This window comes from Zingiber officinale, chromosome 1A (genome assembly GCF_018446385.1).
Source record: "Zingiber officinale cultivar Zhangliang chromosome 1A, Zo_v1.1, whole genome shotgun sequence".
NCBI lineage: Eukaryota > Viridiplantae > Streptophyta > Magnoliopsida > Zingiberales > Zingiberaceae > Zingiber > Zingiber officinale.
In genome coordinates this window covers 165220098-165239775 of record NC_055987.1, presented here as the reverse complement: position 1 = coordinate 165239775, position 19678 = coordinate 165220098, and the positions used below count along the sequence as shown (strand labels likewise).

General features: G+C 35.3%; 1 protein-coding gene across 3 annotated transcripts in view; it reads right to left on the bottom strand.

The window, feature by feature from the left end:
- Nucleotides 1-397: 397 nt before the first annotated feature.
- Nucleotides 398-19678, bottom strand: part of LOC122038280 (diacylglycerol kinase 3-like) — a 35233-nt gene continuing 15952 nt past the window's right edge. The window contains exons 6-10 of one of the 3 annotated variants that reach the window (XM_042597933.1): nucleotides 18763-18845; nucleotides 13422-13499; nucleotides 2401-2488; nucleotides 1457-1573; nucleotides 398-747 (exon numbers count right to left, since the gene is read on the bottom strand). In XM_042597933.1, coding sequence (XP_042453867.1) covers nucleotides 541-747; nucleotides 1457-1573; nucleotides 2401-2488; nucleotides 13422-13499; nucleotides 18763-18845 — 573 coding nt within the window. In that variant the 3' untranslated portion in view covers nucleotides 398-540. Of the gene's footprint in view, nucleotides 748-1456; nucleotides 1574-1630; nucleotides 1693-2400; nucleotides 2489-13421; nucleotides 13500-18258; nucleotides 18532-18762; nucleotides 18846-19678 lie in introns of those variants that run through there. The other 2 variants (XM_042597936.1, XM_042597934.1) reach the window with 2 other exon arrangements.

Below are 19678 nucleotides of genomic sequence, written 5' to 3'. Positions count from 1 at the left end.
TACGATTTTATCATTTGGATCAGTATGTTTGTAGTAATTGTATCAGGTAATACATAAATCCTCGAATTGAATAACTAAGCTATATGTTAATCTCATAATTTCATCCAGTGCTATTTTAAGATATCCATTAGTTAGTGAATTAAATTGTTAAGTATCATCAAACCTCTCTTATCTTAGTCAAACCACAATTAAGAAACTTATTTGTGTAAATGGCCAAACATATTGATTTCATAATATACAAATTGATCTCAAATCCATTCTTATCATTTTGTCAAGGTAGCATGGGACTTGATGCACCAATTACAAGAATTTAAAATTTTGAAAAATAGTTTGACATGTTTAAAATTTCAAAGAGTTTCTGTTGTTATGTAAACATGTCAAGCTGATAATATGCATATGATGACAAACCAACCAATGCCCTCTTTTATTAAGCTCATTGCGAGAATGAAGATTCTCAATTAAATACATAAACGGTCACCAGCATACAAGCAATATCATCCGTCACACAGACCATTCTTTATTTTTCATATATACATATATTTATTTTTTCTTTTTCTTCGAAGTGGCATCGCCCCTTGCTTCATCTCCGATTATGAAGCTTGGTCGAAATGGAAGCTTCTCTATCGTCATCTCAGTTATTCTTTCTTCCGTAAGTTTCACTTTACCTGATTCTCCATCGACTTGGATAAAAGTTTCATTCCCCATGAAACAAGCATTGCTTCGGAATTCCACTTTAATTGCAGCAGCCTGCGAGTAGAAGTTGTTTTGGATTTAGATGATCAAAGAAAATTGAAGCAACTCAATGGCTACAGTATGTAGATTTTAACGAAAAAGGACTCATCGTTATCTAGCCAAATAAGCAGCGGTTGACACTGACGGAAACTAAAGGAGTTAATCAACAACTAAGCACAAGCTCCCTTGCACGGGATTCTCTAATTCGTGAAGGGGTGACAGTGATATTGAAAAGCAGGGGCATCTGGTATTTATTTAGGAGCTCGCTTAACTTGCATACTGAGCACTATAAATCCTACTTCGACTCATATTTATGTTTTTCCTGTAGACAACCTTTTCACATTAATTTTATGAATCTCAAGCTTGTATATAGAAGTCAATACAAATAAAATTTTAATAGAAGTGATTCTAGGTTTGGCGTATAAGTATGGAAAAGGTCAGTTCTCTCTCATTGTGGTTGTGGGTAGCTCTTAAGAAAAAGGATGCACTTGATAATAAAGAATGAGTACAGATGGAATAGAAGACCGAATGCACAATTTGGCTTTACAGATCTCCATGCTGAGGTAGTGTTAAATGGCCTACCGAACTAGAAGATAAAGACTAACGACAAACAGATCAAAATTCAAACATGAATGTTTTAAGCCCAAAACACGCATAAACAATAGACCTGCTTAAACAATTACCAGATAGTTTAAACTTTAAAGATCTAGGATAACTTTATTACCTGAGCAATGTGCTTGGCATATGTAAGTTGTTTCATGACACAGTAAGCATGCCATCCTTGCTTCAAGCCAAATATTTCCAGCAGCCCATCATCAGCATGTGCTTCATAATATTTTTTCTGCTAAAGGAGAAGTATGTTATTCCATTGAAATTGGAACTTAAATGTCTTTCGTACAGTTATTTTATGCATCTCTAATAGCAAGTTTTACTGGAGTTGGAATGAAACAGTTGATCCACCTGCATCCATTGGAAAATGCATATATCAACTCAACTATATAATGGATAAGATATGCTTACACTACATGATTGATTATTTGAATAATGAACGATAGAGATGTATGCACCATTAACAAGTATTTAACTAATGAAATCATAATATAGTTCAACATTGGTGAATCATATTAGAATATGGAAGCAAGTAATCTGATAACTATGTGTGTCTGTCGTGTGTGGAGCCTTTCACTATTGTAACTAGCACAGTTTGAATAACATATTGTCTCGCTTGTATCAGTTAAGGCATTGCATTCCATTCCTGCATTGAGCAAGGGCACGTGCCTAGGAACATCCAATAGAGTTTTTTCAACAATGATTTCAATGTGATTCGACAGCAACAGATCTGGTGAACTTCCAATTAGATTTCTCTTCCTCTCTTGTCCCCCTCACGAGCCACCATGATCAATACAACTCCATCTCCAACTTCTGCAAGCTAAGAGTAGTTTCTTCTTCCTCCCCTGTTTCTTCATCCTTCGATTTTTCCTACTATTAAACCAAAATCCCAGTTGGCTGTCAGCACTAGTGGCACATCTTATTCCAATCTGAGGATCAAAACTCTAGCTTCGAATGAACCTTGGGACCTTGATAACCAGTTCTCCTCCATAACTTCACCCTCTTTCACTAATGTTATCTTTCAGATTATAACACATAATACTTGAATTAATAACAAACCTCTTCCAGATATTCAGGCTTAAGGTGGCCCCATGGATATGCCCCGCCTCCGTAATTGTGAATATTTAGAAAAGTAATGGCCCTAATGCTGCATCGGAAAAAGTAGGAAATCATCACAAATTATTCGCTATTCCCAGAAAGGCAAACAGTTTGGCAATAAACTATACAAAAAAATTAGAAATTATATACATAGAGAGAGAGAGAGAGAGAGAGTGGGGCCATTCTATATACCCCTGATGGTAAAATTGCCACTGCAGTTGTCAATTTAAAAAAGAGGACAGAATAATTAAATTAGTAAATACAGAAAAATAATGCAAACATGAATTTTTGGAACATCTTTCATTTCTTTCAAATGTGTTCAAAATAGAAATTGATGTGGATGTTGTATATCCATTTGGTGTTATTTGGATTTAGAAGAATTTAGTTTGGACTGAAATTTTTCATATTATCTTATTAATCCTTGTAGAGATTATTTTTATTATAAACATTTTATTTCTGAAAATCCGTAGGGACAAAGTTTCTGACTCTATCTTGTAGTATAAGTAATATTTTAATTTATTAATTACTAGTCACAGGGTAAATTGCATTGCCCCATTTCTGAGCAACTAATTTGTAATAAGGTATATAAGGTTAAATCTTCTCAGAAAGTTCTAAAATTTTCATATCAGTATCACTTTTGATATCAATCAAAAATAATATGGTGTCGGTGTTGATCCATGCAAACTCATTATGAGATGTATATAGATAAGGGTGGTGAAAAGCCTTCTCAAAAAGGGCCTCAAATTTCAATTTCGGAATTGGTGTTGGTATTAACACGAAATGTGTGGTTTTGGTCAAGCCGTGCTCGTACTTGACAGTGATGAACCTGTTTCAGCCATTCCAAACTTATTCTGGGTACTAATTAAGTGATTAACAGTTCAATTTTTGACCTAATTGACTTTACCTAAGGTCTATTTAGAAGGTGCAGTTAGGATTATGAGGTGGGTAAGCTCAATCTTGGTTCAGTTTGTGTCAAACTAGAGCCAACAACAAGTTGAACCAGATTATTATAAGTATACACAAGCTGAATGAATAATATAGGTATGCAATATACCTATTAGTTAAATAATTGTTGTATGGTTTTGATAAATGTGATTTCATTATCACTCTAAAGAAGGGACGTGGCAAGTAGTTGTTGTAATCTGTGCATTGTATGGAAATCAACAATTGCAGCTCTCTTGGAATGGATCACAACTATTGAAGCTCAAAAATTGAGCTGGCGTTGTATTCTTTTTCCTCTTTTCTTTTGTTGCGTGTTATCCCATTTTCAAGTTAACTGTCATATCTTAGATTATTTCACTTGAGGAATACAGTAACAATTTTGGAATTGACAGGGTACTCAGAAAACCTAAAAAAAGTCCCGTGCTCTAGTCATGATAAGTTATCCTTCCATCATAGATCTGTTATTTTATCAAAAAGTTGAACCGGAATAATAGTCATTATTGCTAGTGTGTGCACTTATGTGCTCGGGCACTCTTATGAATTTGTAGATAATTATTTCATAAAGGCAAGTATTTATCATAAATCATTTACTTATACATACGTATATGATTAATGATAAAATTTCACGAATTAATGGGTATATTTATCTGAAAACAGTCATTGATCAGATAGATATCTAGAGGGGACATGGATGAGTATGACTAGGTCGAGATAGACAGAGGGATAATATCCAAGTTATACTTAGGGGTGGCTTGCGTTTAGAGGTACACTAGACACAATCCGTTTGAGAGGAGACCACATATTAATCATCATTGGTCATTCCTCTTATGAACGAGTATAACTGATCTTTTAACGAGACCTTTATTTATTCTATGCGTGGAGTTATATACTTTGACGTCATTAAAAGCAGCCTTTAAATAAATTGTGATTAATACGATAGTTGGGTGTATGGCAAAGTGTAGAGAGAATAGTATTAAGTCATAAGAGGATTCATCGCTCTCTTGGATTAAGAGTTAACATCCTAACCGCTTGATAAAGATATTAGTGACTCAAAATCCATGATCATAGGAGAAATGTTTTATCATTAAAGAGGAGTCTATTATATCTTAGAAATCAAGTAAAATAATTAATTTAGTCATGATATATAGTGCACCGAATTAATTGAGATGTAGGCTAGATGAAGAGATTGAATTATACAGTAATCGATTCATCGTGGTTTATAGTTTATGACTAATATTTTATCATGATAGATGACTAAAAACTATTGCTAGACGGTTACCTCAGTCTATGTATAGATTTACACTACCTTCGTGTATAAAACCTAGAGGGTCATGCGCATAGCACGTAAAAGAACAATATCTATAATTAATTATATTAATGGATACTAAAATTAATCAATTTATTATTTCTGAATTAGAATTAATTAGATTATTAATTAATTCTGAAATATCGAAAGCTAGAACAGATCAAGATCAAATATGGATTTATTTGATTTAAAGAAGAGAAAGTGAGTTAGTGGTAGCCACAATCATAATGACTAATGGAGAATTTGAATAGTCAAAATCATGATGATTAATGAAGAATTTGAATATTCACAATTATGGTGATTAATGGAGAATTTGAAAAGTCATACAAATTCCTTGGAGGATATAAGTAGGCATCCTTGGAAAATTCTTTAGGAACTCTCTCTCCACTTCTCCTTCGAAGCTTTTGGCAACCTACTCCTCAGAGACACATCTTCAGATTCATAGTGCTTCTAAAGGTTTTGTCGATCCAAGAGGTTAGCACTTAACGGATCGTGCCAAGTTCGTGATCTAGTGTGCGAAAATACCGCTAAAGGAGTCACACGTGGACTCTCATTTATATGTGATATCGTTCACATCTATCGAGAACTACGAGGTATGTTTCATTTCATGTTATTTTGTCTAAAACTATATATACCATAAAGAGATCTATTATTTAAGGGAAAAATTGATTTTAATATATGTATTTTGCTGCGCTTCGATTCCAACAGTGGTATCAAAGCAAATTTGTGATTGGATCATATAATACAAAATCTCTTCTTCAAAATTTTTTAGAATCAGTGTTTCGAGAGATTTCAAAGAAACTTTTGATTTCTTTATTTCAAGTCATATGCCTTAACATTAAGATAAAAATGAATTTTGTCTATCAACCCTATAGAGAAATACATGTTGTAATTTAGATATAAATTTCTTATGGCATAATTATATTAACATGTTAAAATATCTAAGGCCTATTTGTCTTAAAATGCAATCGAGGATTATTTTGAATAATAAACCAAGAATCAAGACACGATGGAAAGTGATGGCTGAAAAACATGATTACTTCAGGATTAATGGAGATAAATCTCCTAATAAGATTGTGCGAATGCATAAGAAGTTAATCAATGGTGAGATATTTTTTAATAATTATAAAATCCCTTAAATATATTAAAGTCAAGATTTGTTAAAAGTCCTCCATTAATAACTATGATAATAGTTAGAATTTTACATAAGTCGATACAGCTTAGCAGTAGGCTTTTGTTAAAATATCTATAATTTATCATAATTATTAGTGTGTCAACTTAACTCGAATTCGTTGACTTGTTTAGCTCAGCTAAGGTCAATTGATTTAATGGGCAAGTGTTGAGAATATAAGACTCAACAAGAATACACCGAAATTCACATAGATTTGTGATTGGCAAGTTAAGGTCTAATTGATGAATATAACATGTAGGTACAACTCAATTATGTGCATATTATATGATTCATGGTTTCAGTTCTATTAAGAATTGTTACCAACCAATTCCCGATTCTAACAGTAGGGGATGTTGGATTTGAATAAAATAATAAGAGTTATAAAAATTCTTTATTAAATATATTCCACAAATACTAAAACTATGCTTTAAATTATTATATTTTAGATGGCAAATACAAGTACCTTTTCACTGCAAAGCATTCTTGAGAAAGAGAATACCCTCCTTTGTTCTAACTACCTAGATTGGTATAGGAAATTGAAAATCATCCTGAGACACGAGAGAAAATTTATGTACTCGAAAAGGAACAACTGAAGGAGCTTGTGCCCGACACTTCGAAGGAAGATCAGTCATATTATTCTCAGTATATGGAAGATGCACTGCAATGCATCATGCTATCTTCTATGTCTCTCGAGTTGCAGAGGCAGCATGAGAACATAAGTGCTAGGGAGATTAATCAGCACTTACGTGAGCTCTTCCAAGAGCGTGTGAAAGTAGAGAGGTATGAAACCTCTCGAGCACTATTCCGTACCATGCTGGTGGAAGTAAACCAAGTTGGTTCTCATGTACTCAAGATGATCAGGTACATAAAGAGGCTCGAGAGCTTGGGTTCCAAATTAAACCAGGACTTGGCTATTAACCTGGTCTTGTCGTCACTACCCTCCATCATTTTCCCAATTCGTGTCGAACTTCAACATAAATAGCATGTAAAAAAAGTTTGGCTCATCTGATGGCAATGATGAAAACTGCTGAGAAGGATATGAAGGTAAATCCTTCACTGCATACAATGATGGTTAGAAAGACCAACAAACGCCCTAGCACCGGGAAATTTAATCGCAAGGCTAATGCAATGAAGAATCCTAGATATCAAGCTCAGAAAAAGCTTAAGAAAGGGATGCAGGTGCTCCAATCTAATGAGGAGGTCATGTACTTCTATTGTAGCAAGAAAGGTCACTGGAAAAAAAACGGCTACAGTTTCATAAAGAAGAATGCCAGTGGAGTGGATGGTTCAGGTATCTTTATAACAGAACGCAATCTTTCTATTTCTTCATCAAAAGTCATAAATTCTGAAAGTAATTCTCACATTTGTGTGAACATGTAGGGTCTAAGTGCCTGCAGACGGTTGCCCAAAGGCGATATGGACCTACGAATAGCTCATGGAGCGAGAGTTGCTGCATTAGCTATACAAACTTATTCAATAAATTTGCTGACTTATTTCAAATTTAGAAACCTGTTATTTTGTTCCTAATTTCTCAAAGAATATAATTTCGGTGTCGAGTTTGGACGCAAGGGATTTGTATTTCAATTTAAGGACAAGTTATATTCCTTTTATTTGAACAATGTGTTATATGGGAATAGTTCATTGAATAATAGTCTTTATGTTCTTAACTTATGTTCTTAACTTAGATGAACAGATTTATTGTATTGAAAGCAAGAAACAGAAAATGCATGACTTAATCTTAATATATCTCTAGCACGGTAGACTTGGTCATGTAACCGAAAAACACATCACTAGATTACTCAATAATGGATATTTGGACTCTTTTGAATTAGAGCCCATAGATATATGCGAAACATGTTTATAAGGCAAAACGACCAAGAAGTCTTTCACCAAGATAGGTGAACAGGCAAAGGAACTACTAGAACTCATACATAGTAATGTATGTGGGACATTGCAAGTTCAAACTAGAGGAGTATATACCTACTTTGTAACTTTTACCGACAATTTAAGTAGATATGGTGTTGATAGGCGGCTCATATTTGGATGAAGGTCAATAAAATGGATGCTATGGAAGAAAAATCTGTTAAGATTTTTCGTAATAAAATTCTGTTACGATTTTATATAACAGAATTCTGTTACGATTTTTCATAACAGAATTCTGTTGCGATTTTTCATAACAAAATTCTGTTATGATTTTACCAAGTAGGGTTTATGCATTATTTATAGAGATCATTGTAAACCTATTGTACAATAACAATCATAAAAATCATGTAATGTGATTATCATATGTAGAGAGAATTCTAATAAAGCTTCGGCCATTTTTGTGGCGTAGGCACGCCACCGAACCACGGTAACTTTTCTTCTTTCTCTTCTTCTCCTTCCTCGTGTTTGCTCTACTTTTGTGTGTCTTTGTCTTGTTGCTCCGCGCGATCTCTTTTCTTTCTTCCTCTTTTTCTGCACGTTAGAGGTTGAGAGGTGTTGCCCCTTCTTTGCACAACAATATGAATATATCTACTTAATGAGGCATAAATCTGAAACTCTAGACAAGTTTAAGGAGTTCAAGAACGAGGTATAAAATCATCGTGGCAAGAAGATTAAGGCCCTTCGGAGTGATCGAGGTGGCAAGTATTTAAGCCAAAAGTTCATTAATTACCAAAAAAGAGTGTGGGATAGTTTCCCAACTTACACCTCCTAGAACGCCAGAGTGGAACGGCGTTTCGGAAAGGAGAAATCACACACTCATGGATATGGCTAGATCAATGATGAGTCATACAAGTCTTCCAATGCCATTTTGGGGCTATGTCTTAGAAACAACAACATACACACTTAATCGAGTTCCAACCAAGATAGTAGATAAAACTTCTTATAAATTATGGTTTGGAAAGAAACTAAATTTGTCTTACCTTAAGATATAGGATTGTGATGCTTATGTAAAGAATGAAAATTATGATAAGCTTGCAGCAAGATCCATAAAATATACGTTTGTAAATTATCCTAAAGCTACAATAAGATACTATTTTTTTTCTCCCAAGTGAGTACAAAATTATTGTTGCTCAATATGCTACTTTCTTGGAAAGAGTTTATTTCTAAATAAAGTAGTGGAAGTAAAGTCTTGAAGAAATTCCAAACTCTATAAATAGGTTAGAAGATGAACAGTTGGACAATGAGACGGTGCCACAAGTACAAGTGTCTCCTTCATCCAAGACTCTCATGAAATGTGAGATCAACGTAAGTCATAAGAATACACTAAGAGTCAAACAGATATGGTTGGTGGATAACCCAAGATGAGGAAGCACTACTCATCGAGGATGATGAATCGTCGACTTACAAGAAAGCAATTACTTCAAATGATTTCGAGAAATGGCTAGAAGTCATGAAATCTGAAATGAAATCCATGTATACCAACCAAGTATGAGAGTTGGTTGATGTGCCAGTTGGAGTAAAATCCATAGGGTGCAAGAGGATTTTTCAAAAAAAAAGATTAACATAGATGGGAACATAAGTACCTATAAAGGAAGACTTGTGGCAAAGGGTTTCGATCAACGTCAAGAAATTGACTATGATGAAACATTTTCGCCCGTTGCAATGCTCAAGTCCATTAGGATTTTGTTAGCTATAGCAGCTTACAAGGATTACGAGATTTGGCAAATGAATGTTAAAAGTTTTTCCTAAATGGAAGGTTAAAGGAGGAAGTATATATGGTACAACCTCCCGATTTTGTAACATCCAAGAATGCCAATAAATTATGTAAGCTCAAGAGGTCATTTATGGACTAAAGCAAGTATCTCAGAGTTAGAATCTGCAATTTGACGAAGCCATTAAAGATTTTTCCTTTGTCAAGAATCCAGAAGAACCTTGCGTTTACAAGAAGGTTAGTGGGAGCAATATTACGTTCCTAGTGTTGTATGTTGATGATATACTTCTTATAGACAATGACATCCCTAGCCTAGAATCTACCAAGACTTGGCTAGGAGGTGTTTCTCAATGAAAGATCTTGATAATGCAACCTATGTCTTAGGTATTAGAATATACCGAGATAGACAAAGAAGGTTACTAGGGTTCAGTCAAGGTACATACATTAACAAAATGTTGAATAGATTCAATATGCAGGACTCCAATAGAGGATATTTACCAGTGTCACATGGTGTATATCTCTCCAAGGCTGTGTCCAAAGACACAATAGGAGAGAAATAGAATGTGCAAGATACCTTATACTTTGGCTATAAGGTCCATAATATATGTTATGATATACACTTGACCAAATATCTCATATGCTTTAAGTATGACGAGGTCATTGGACCGCGGTAAAGACTATCCTTAAGTATCTTAGAAGAACAAAGAATATGTTCTTAGTTTTCGAAAAAGACGAGGCATTGGTCGTTAGAGGATATAGTGACGCCGATTTTCAAACAAATCGAGATAATCTGAAATCGTAGCAATGTTATATGTTTTGTTTGAATAGTGCAGTTGTTTGTTGAAAAGTTTCGAGCAAGACACAGTTACAGATTCAACGGCTGAGTCCGAGTACATAGCAGCTTCAAAGGCAGCAAAGGAAGCGGTATGGATCAAGAACTTCATAGTAGAGCTTGAAGTGGTTCCTAGCATTGTTGATCCAATTGTGCTATACTGTGATAATAATGCGACCATAGCACAAGCAAAGGAACCAAGGTCTTATCAATGACCAAGCATGTACTGAGAAAGTATCGCCTCCTCAGAGAGATTGTTCAGAGGGGTGATGTGCTGGTTAGCAGAGGAGATACTAACGAGAACATTGCAGACCCACTCATAAAGACTTTACCTTTAGAAAAATATGAGACCCATGTGAGGAGCCTAGGACTGAGAGTCTATAGTGTTTGACAATAGTGTAAATGGGAGATTGTTAGTGTGTGCACTTATGTGCCAAGACACTCTTATGAATTTATGGATAATTATTTCATAAAGATAAGTATTTATCGTTAATCATTTACTTTTATATACGTATATGATTAATGATAAAATTTTATGGATTAATGGATATATTAATTTGAAAACAGTCCCTGATCAGATAGATATCTAGAGGGGGCATAGATATCTAGATTAACGCTGAGTATGACTAGGTTGAGATAGACCGAGGGATGAATATCTAAGTTATAGTTGAGGGTACCTTGAATTTATAGGTAGGTACGCTGGACACGATCCGCTTGAGAGAAGACCACATATTAAGCATTATTGGTCATTCCTCTTATGAACAAGTGTAACTGATTTTTTGACTTGAGACCTTCATTTATTCTATGCGTGGAGTTATATACCTTAACGCCATTAAAAGCGGTCTTTAATCATATTGTAATTAATACTGTAGTTGGGTGTATGGCAAAGTGTAGAGAGAATAGTGTTGAGTCAATAGACGATTCATCGCTCTCTTGGATTAGGAGTTAACATCTTGGTCACTTGATAGAGATATTATTAAGTCGAAATTCATGGTCATTAGGAGGAATGTTTTATCATTCAAGAGGAGTCTATTATATCAAGGAAATTAAGTAAAACAAATAAACAATTAATTTGGTGATCATGCATAGTGCACCAAATTAATTGGCATATAGGCTAGATGAAGAGATTGAATTACATAGTAATCAGTTCATAGTGATTTATAATTTGACTAATATTTTATTACATTGGGTGGCTAAAAACTGTTGTTAGACGGTTACCTTAGTCTGTGTATGGATTTACAAGGCCTTTGCATACAAAACCTAGAGGGTCGCACGCATAGCATGTAGGCATGAACATTATTTATAATTAATTATTTTAGTGGATATTAAAATTAATCAAATTATTATTTCTAAATTAGAATTAATTGGTTTATTAATTAATTCTGAAATATCGAAAACTAAAACATATCAAGATTAAATATAAATTTATTTGATTTGAAGAAGAGAGAGTAGAGTTATTGGTAGCCACAATCATGATGATTAATAGAGAATTCGAACCACAACAATCATAATGATTAATGGAGAATTTCGAACAACCACAATCATGCTAATTAATGAAGAATTTGAAGAGTCATACCTCTTTAAATTTCTTGGAGGCTATAAGTAGGCATCCTTGGAAAATTCTTTAGGAAACCACTTCTCCTTTGAAGCTTTTAGCAACCTAGTCCTTCTCGGAGACACATCTTCAGATCCATAGTGCTTCCAAAGGTTTTATCGATCCAAGAGGCTAGTATCTAACGGATCGTGTCAAGTTTGTGATCTAGTGTGCGTGGATACCGCTAGAGAAGTTACACGTGGGACTCTTATTTGTTTGTGATATTGTTCACATCTATCAAAGACTACAAGGTATGTTTCATTTCATATTATTTTGTTTAAAACTATATGTACTACAAAGAGATCCATAATTTAAGGGAAAAAACTGATTTTAATATATGTATTCCATTGCGCTCCGATTCCAACAATTATGACCAAGGGCACTAGCATCGGAGTCAAACGGATCAAGCTGACACGACATGAGAGGCTCCAATACAACCCATTCATGAACAGAGTGATGGTTTTGGAATTGAAAGGGCATGTGTCATATGATAATCTGCCCTTTTATCATAAATTACCATTTTATCAAAATAGTGAATTGGACATAATGGTAATTGTGTCCATGGATACTATTAGATGTGATAAATTCGTTAGGTAACCCGTAGATCAACTTAGCACTACAAGAGATAGGCATCCACCAAAGTTCGAATGACCCATCCGCAAATGAATTGTGTCATGTCCTGCCCGATAAGGCAATAAGGCGATAAGGCATGTGGATCATGCTCGGCATAACTTTCTTGTCCCTACTAGAAATTAAGTTAGATCAAGTATGTTATGGGGTTAGACCGAGCCAAGCAAAGTCAACAAACCTAACAAAAACCAAGAATTATAAATTTTAAATATTAGCCTTTTATCCTAAATTAATCTTTATAAAAAAGATTAAAACCTTATTAAATTAATTTTATTTTTAAAGCATTTAATAATTAATAATTTTAATATTTTATTACTTTTTATTTTTAAATATTTTTAACCTATAATATTTTTATTAAGATCACGATCCAACAAGTTGACCAAGGCTCGATATGGGTCGATCATGCCCAAGCATGGCATGGACCTAGGAAAGTTTTGTCATGAGTCATGCTTAGTATGGCAACGTTAGACCTCATCAAGTCCTGCATGTTGCATTTTCAATCAGACTGGCCTGGACTTGAGGCTCGGCAAGTGCCCAGCCTACGTGCAGTGCAGCCAATTGATGATTGTAATAGCGGGTCGGCTCAAGTCATGACAATTTACTAAGCAAATGTAAGTCTGCCTTCTCTCCTACTGAGTTGACGAGCATGCATCATCAAGAATATTATATTTGAGTTGATTGTCACTGAAATAGAAAAAGGAAAGTAGGAAAAACCAACACTATAAACATGAAGAAAATGTGAGGACATAAAGGATGTGAATCTAATAAAGCATCTAGCTACATATAAGGATGGTAAAGTAAGCATGCACAGGAAGAACAGTAATTTCATCTTCTAAAATGTCTAGCAACTATTGTTAGGTAAAGTATACTTGCCTTGAAGGAATGATAACTTCCTCCCAATTATCTCGGTGCACTTTTTTAACATGAAGAGTCAAAATGTTTTCAAGTTCCCTGCATTTGAATTCAAGGTTTAGTATAGATTCATTTTCCTCTACAAGTCATGAATCCCAACTATTTGCAACTGATTGCATGGATTCATTTGCCTCTGCATACAATAATTATTAATACATAAAAGGGCAACTTGGAAAAGTATTTGCAAGTGAGAATGTAAGATATTAGTGTATATAATCAAATGCCAGTCTTCCAAAAGAAATGATCAAGAAGGTAAAAAGAATCATCCAAACAGTCAGAAAAGCATTCTCTTCCTTGGCAACAAAAAGAGCGAGAGAGATAAAAAGGCTATTCAAATCTGTTAAATTGACAAACCTCAAGAAGCATTACAGGCAGGCTTCATATGTCAAATTAACACACATGGCAACCAATCCTCCATAGGGGATCAATAGGCTAAAGAATTGGCAAAACAGGCTAGGCCACCCAACTCCTGCAAACTAACAGATGAACAATAGTGTTGTATAGTTTCTGCATGAAGATGACAGAATGTGCACAAGGAATCATTTGGTATGCTTCTTTTGAATAAGAACTGCTATACAATAGTTTATTGGGGTCTATATAATTGCAGTTTAGAGTTAATTAGCTTTTTAGAGGGATTAATAGAGGTTCTACGGCTGAACCTGGATGTGCAGGTGATGATTTAGCTGTTGGATTCAAGTTGGGGTTAGATTCCCTGATTAAAAGTGGGCTCACATGTGCATCAAATAAATTTTTACTTTGGGATCGAATCGGTGACACAACTAGCATGTCACGAACTGCATTGCCACCCCTAGGGGAGCAGTAGCAGCCTCCAACTTTCTCTTCATCCGCTCTTCATCCAAATAAAATATCAGCCCACTCTTCCCTTTTCTTGTTGTGAGTAACCCTTGTCATAGCCATCCATTGGTGGCATGTCCTAGTCTCCCTTGATAGTTGGGGTTTTGGTGTTGTGTTGGTTGTGTAGTAATTGAGGATTGTTCAATAGGTTAGTTCTTGGAGCAACCAATCAGTGACTGCTGAGTTGATATGCATTTTTAGATGAGCTAACCAACGGAAGAGGTAAACCAATATAGGATGTAGACTCTTACCCAGTTACCCCTATTTTTGTGGTGAGGCAACCTCCACAATAGTTAGAAGTCATGGTTTGTGATGTTGATTTTGATCTCTGTATTTCAACAATTGGAGTTAAAGTGATCAAAGTATAAGGTTTGCTTCAAGCTACGGGTGAAGTTAGAAATTGACAATTGTTTATGTGTTGATTGGATTAACTTTGGTGTTTGAGTGTACAAATGAGGTTGATGATGTAGACAAGGGGCAATTTGATCATGACGACATTATGTTAGGATTTGATGATATCATTAGTTATATTAGTTACTATCCCATTATAAGAGGTGACTACGGTTGTAGAAGAAATCATAGGTAATATTGGGTTGAATTATTGGGTCGAGATACATGACTTCTTATAGAATGTTATCTAAACTTGCAGAATCATGACAGTGTACATATACTAAATTTTGAGGATAATTTCTTTAATTTTGTTAAATGATTGATTACAATGAAGTTATAATGTGCAGAGAAGGAAGAACTGCAGAGTTAACTGCGAGGTGTGACTGATTAGTCGAGGTTATGTTTGAGCATGAATGGATCCAATTAGCAATTGGAACAAGGATTGGGGTTTTCATTGTTTTAAGTAGGAAATATGTATAAAATGGTAACTTCAAGGTGACTTATGAAGGTTTGTCTTATGATATCATTGATTATCATATAACCATGGTGTCTTAGGGTTGACACAATGTGCCGAATAATACTGAGAACTCAATTCACTCTTTCACTATGTTGTTTTAGATGCTTGGGTTTTTCTATCTGCCTTTAATTCTTATATCTTCTTTGTTCATATTATTGTTGATTTTCAATGATTTGCATACATGTAAAATCTTATAGATAATGTATCTTCATGCAACTATATAATAGAAAGATGTTATATGTTCATGCAAGGTCGTTACTTGTGTAATTATTTTCACAAGTTGTTGTGCAATGTGTATATGATATTTTATATGATAGGATTTACATGATATTATTTCATATGGTTTAATTCTTATTTTTGCTACCTTAATTTTTTGTATGTGTTACTTCCTAATAGCCAACACTCTGATACATAAAATATGATGTGTCTTACGATATTCTTATAAGTTTTTTTCCTTTAAGTCTAAGAGATACATGATGATCGCATAAAACTCCATAGACTTCTTTTCATTTCATTCATTCATTCTTTATCTTATTTTCTCTTCATAAATATCTTCTACTTGTTCAAAAATAAATCTAAGATATCTTAAGCTCTTACAAGAAGTTATAATTGTTCCCATCAATCTTATTAGTGAAGCTTCATCTCACATATTAATCTATAATTTTACTTCAACCCCTTATTTTGGGAAATTCTTTCTTCAATCTTCATTATTGAATTTTATGTTTAATCCAAGATTTAAAATCTAGACTCGTGCCAAGATTTCAATCCTAAACTGGAACGATATAGTTTCGATTTCATATCGTGTCGGTATGATTTCAATATTTTTTAAATATAAAATTGATCCGGCGGTAAGAATGGGGGACCCATTTCCTGAAGGGTCTCAGCTTGAGGACCGATGAAGGGCTGACTAAGCGGTTAATGGCCACGCCGAGCAGCTGAGTAGGTCCGAGCGGAGCTATAGATAACTCATCCAGGGGCTTGGGTTTCCGACGCCAAGGCAGGAGGATCGAAGGGCCGAGCGGGAGTCCGCTCAGCTGGGACCGAAGGGCCGAGCGGGTCGTCCGTTCGGCCAAGATAAGGGCGAGGGTACAAAGGGGGCCGAGCGGCCTATGCGCTCGGCTCGGGATATGGGATATCAGCTAAAGCATGTCTGATGATTAGGCCGTACACAAGATCGCACGATGGAGAACCTTGCCGTCACATCATGGAAAGGTTGATACAGTAGCAGTATGGCCTCATGGACATCTTCCTGACAGATCCATATCTGGGCATGGCCCTTCTGACAGACCCATACCTGGGCATGGTCAAAGGCAGGTGGTTGCTTTGATTGGTGCGCCCAGGCTTCTTCGGGAGGTCTATATAAGGCCTCCATTTCTTCACCGGAGGTATGAGAAATCTTGATCTTGAGGCCACCTTCTTGTTATTCCTCGCCTGACTTGAGCGTCGGAGTGCTGTCGCCGGGACACCCCTCCCGGCTCGATTTTGTTGCAGGTTCACCGGAGCACACGAGGATCCAACAGGGAGCGTCGCATCCCCAGCGTTCGTTGACCCTTGGTTCGAACAGGATCAAAAATATATTAATTAAGAATAAAAATTAATCTACATATTTAATATATATATATATATATATAGTTAAGCATATTTAAAATATGCTAGGAATTGATTTAAATTATTAGTATCTGTTTATTTAATTTTACTGTTTGTTGAACGGTTGCGCTTGTTGTGCGACGAGTCCGCCACGCGGAGCTCGCACAACGAGTCCGCCGCAGTTGCGGGGCTCTTGCTACGAGTCTGTCGCCGCTGTCGCACGACGAGTCCGTCGCCGCCGCGCGACGAGTCCGCCATCGTCGCAGGGCTTGCGCAACGAGTCTACCACCGCCGCGGGGCTCGCATAACGAGTTCGCCGCCTCCATGGGCCTAGCACAGCGAGTCCGCCGCTGCGGGGCTTGTGCGAAGAGTTTGCCCCCGCCTCCGCCATGGGGCTTGCACGATGCCTCTGAGGCTGGTCATGGACCTCGGAACCTCTGGAGTGCCAATGCCAATTTTGGTCCACGGGTGGAACGGTAAGTTTCGCCCGTTTCGCCTGTTTCTCCCGTTTCACCTGACATGGAACGGTATTTTAAACCCTAGTTTAATCTATTTATATTCTCATCAATCAACATTGTATAATCAGTAAAAGAAAAATACAAAGAGACTTCATGAATACGATTGGTAGTTTTTCTACTACTAAAGTAAAAAATGATAGGGCCTTAGAGTTCACCCGTGTGCACACATGTAGTTAGAGAAAAATCATTTTTCACACTTCAATAGACCTAATAATAGTAATAGCATTATCATATATATATATATATATATATATATATATATATATATATATGTCACATTGATATAGTTACTAGATATCTCATTCTGTTTAAAACACCATAATAGTTGCTTAGAAACACCATTAGTCCGCAGCATAGCGTTCATGTATATATATATATTATTTTTTTTCTAAACCAACTATGATCATCTGCACATTCTTCTTCCATTCTCTATATTTTATCATTAGTTGCCTTGTTAAATAAATACATATATACTTGATCTTCCAGTTTCAAATAAGTATTTTTGGAACTGTTTGTCTCATCTCTTATTCTTCTCTTAATGACTCTTTCCTACAATTTCAAAAATATGACTTATAAACTTGATCCCTATATAATAAAATCAGAGTATTTGTATCACCTTTATTCTTGTAAAAAGTTAACTAAAAATTTTTCCTCCATTTCCTCGAGCATCTTTTTGTCTCAAAAAGTTTATTGATACAACTTTGTTAACCAAATTATATGTTGATTCTTTGATCTCTTCCAAATTTCAATAAAAAAGAGAGATGAGACAAGGTCTATCTTTTGATTGGTATCACTGTACTGATTTGTTTACTAACTTGTGTTGTCTCATAAAACCAACATGTATCACTAATACCAAACAATCCAAATTGAGATTTAAGTCATGCTTTATTTAGCTTCGTACACAAGATTTCCAAATATAGCTATAGATCAATAATTCAATTCAAGATCACATTTCGACTTTGTTCCACTAATATAAATACAAATCTAGATTCTGTTCTAGTTACTAGGAGTTATTAACTTGACAAACTGTCAATTACAATACTGAAGTCATATATATTGATTTACCCTGACACAAACACAGAAATTCAGTGAACCAGAACAATCTTAAGCAATTGTAGCAGGCTAACGTTGATCCTTTAGTTTCAATGCATGGTGTAAAGAACCATCCCTGGGTGCGGGGGCAGCTGTATCCAGCATAACTCAACTGTAATCCAACAAAGCAAAATGATACATTGCACATCTAACAAATTTTTATGAAATAAATTTGAAAATAGCTCTCGTAAGCTAGGACTGCTGGGAAACATAGCAAAAGGTAGAATTGTAGCTGCCAGCATCCAAATAATTTTAGTAGAAATATAGATTTATGAGTATACTAAAAGCACCTTCTTTTGTGCTAACTACTTCTCATGGATTTTTTCAGAAATAAGAATAATACTTTATTTGGTATTGGACCCTGTGCAAGGGATGGCTTGCTTTTTGCCCGATTGTGGAAGTCATATTCAACTTGAGCATCCATTCCTATAATCGAAGAATTAGAAAGAATAAGGTTCTCCAATAAGAAATGGTGCGAAACAAAATTGCAGGAAAATGTTAACAATGGAAGCATATGAACACATTATATTAGATTCTACAGTTGCAAGAGAGTTCTCTATTCTTGTTTCTAATATGACAGTTTCTAGCTAACTACTGCAGCTTGCAAGGACTAATGAAATGATGATGTTTCTGTTTTTGATGTTAGGGCTAAGGTGTAAAAAGACGAAGAAAGACCAAATCACAATCTAAGAATCAAGAAAATATTTGAGAAGGACCAAATCACCATTGACAGAGGAAGCTGTAAAGAGAGGAAAATCACAGGAGAAGGAGCCATTTAAACAGGTTACTTAGACATTAAAGCTCATAGGGATCAGGATATGAAGCAAGTTATTGCAACACCTCCCATTCTGTCTGACAACTCCAAAAGAAAGTCGATCATGGTAAAACAAACTATTTTTGTAACCTACTCCTCTACTGTCCTTGTTATTTATTTCCGCTTATTATGTCTGAATGTCTAGAGCCATTCTTAAGTGGGCAATTCCAACAACAAAATTTTATCCCACTAAGTGGAGTAGCTATATGGATCCTCTGGATCTATACATAATATTTGTTTATGTTTTACGTTGGCTAACAATCTAATACAACTCTTCTCCTTTGTCCGGGCTTAGGGTCGACCATGACAAAGTTTATTCTTAAATGGATATTAACATTGTTATTTTGGGACACTTGAATAACCAGAGCTTGTGGATTCATCTCTAATGAAATGATGAAGAACCATTACAAGAATGTCAAAGTTATTCAATACATAGCCTAACATG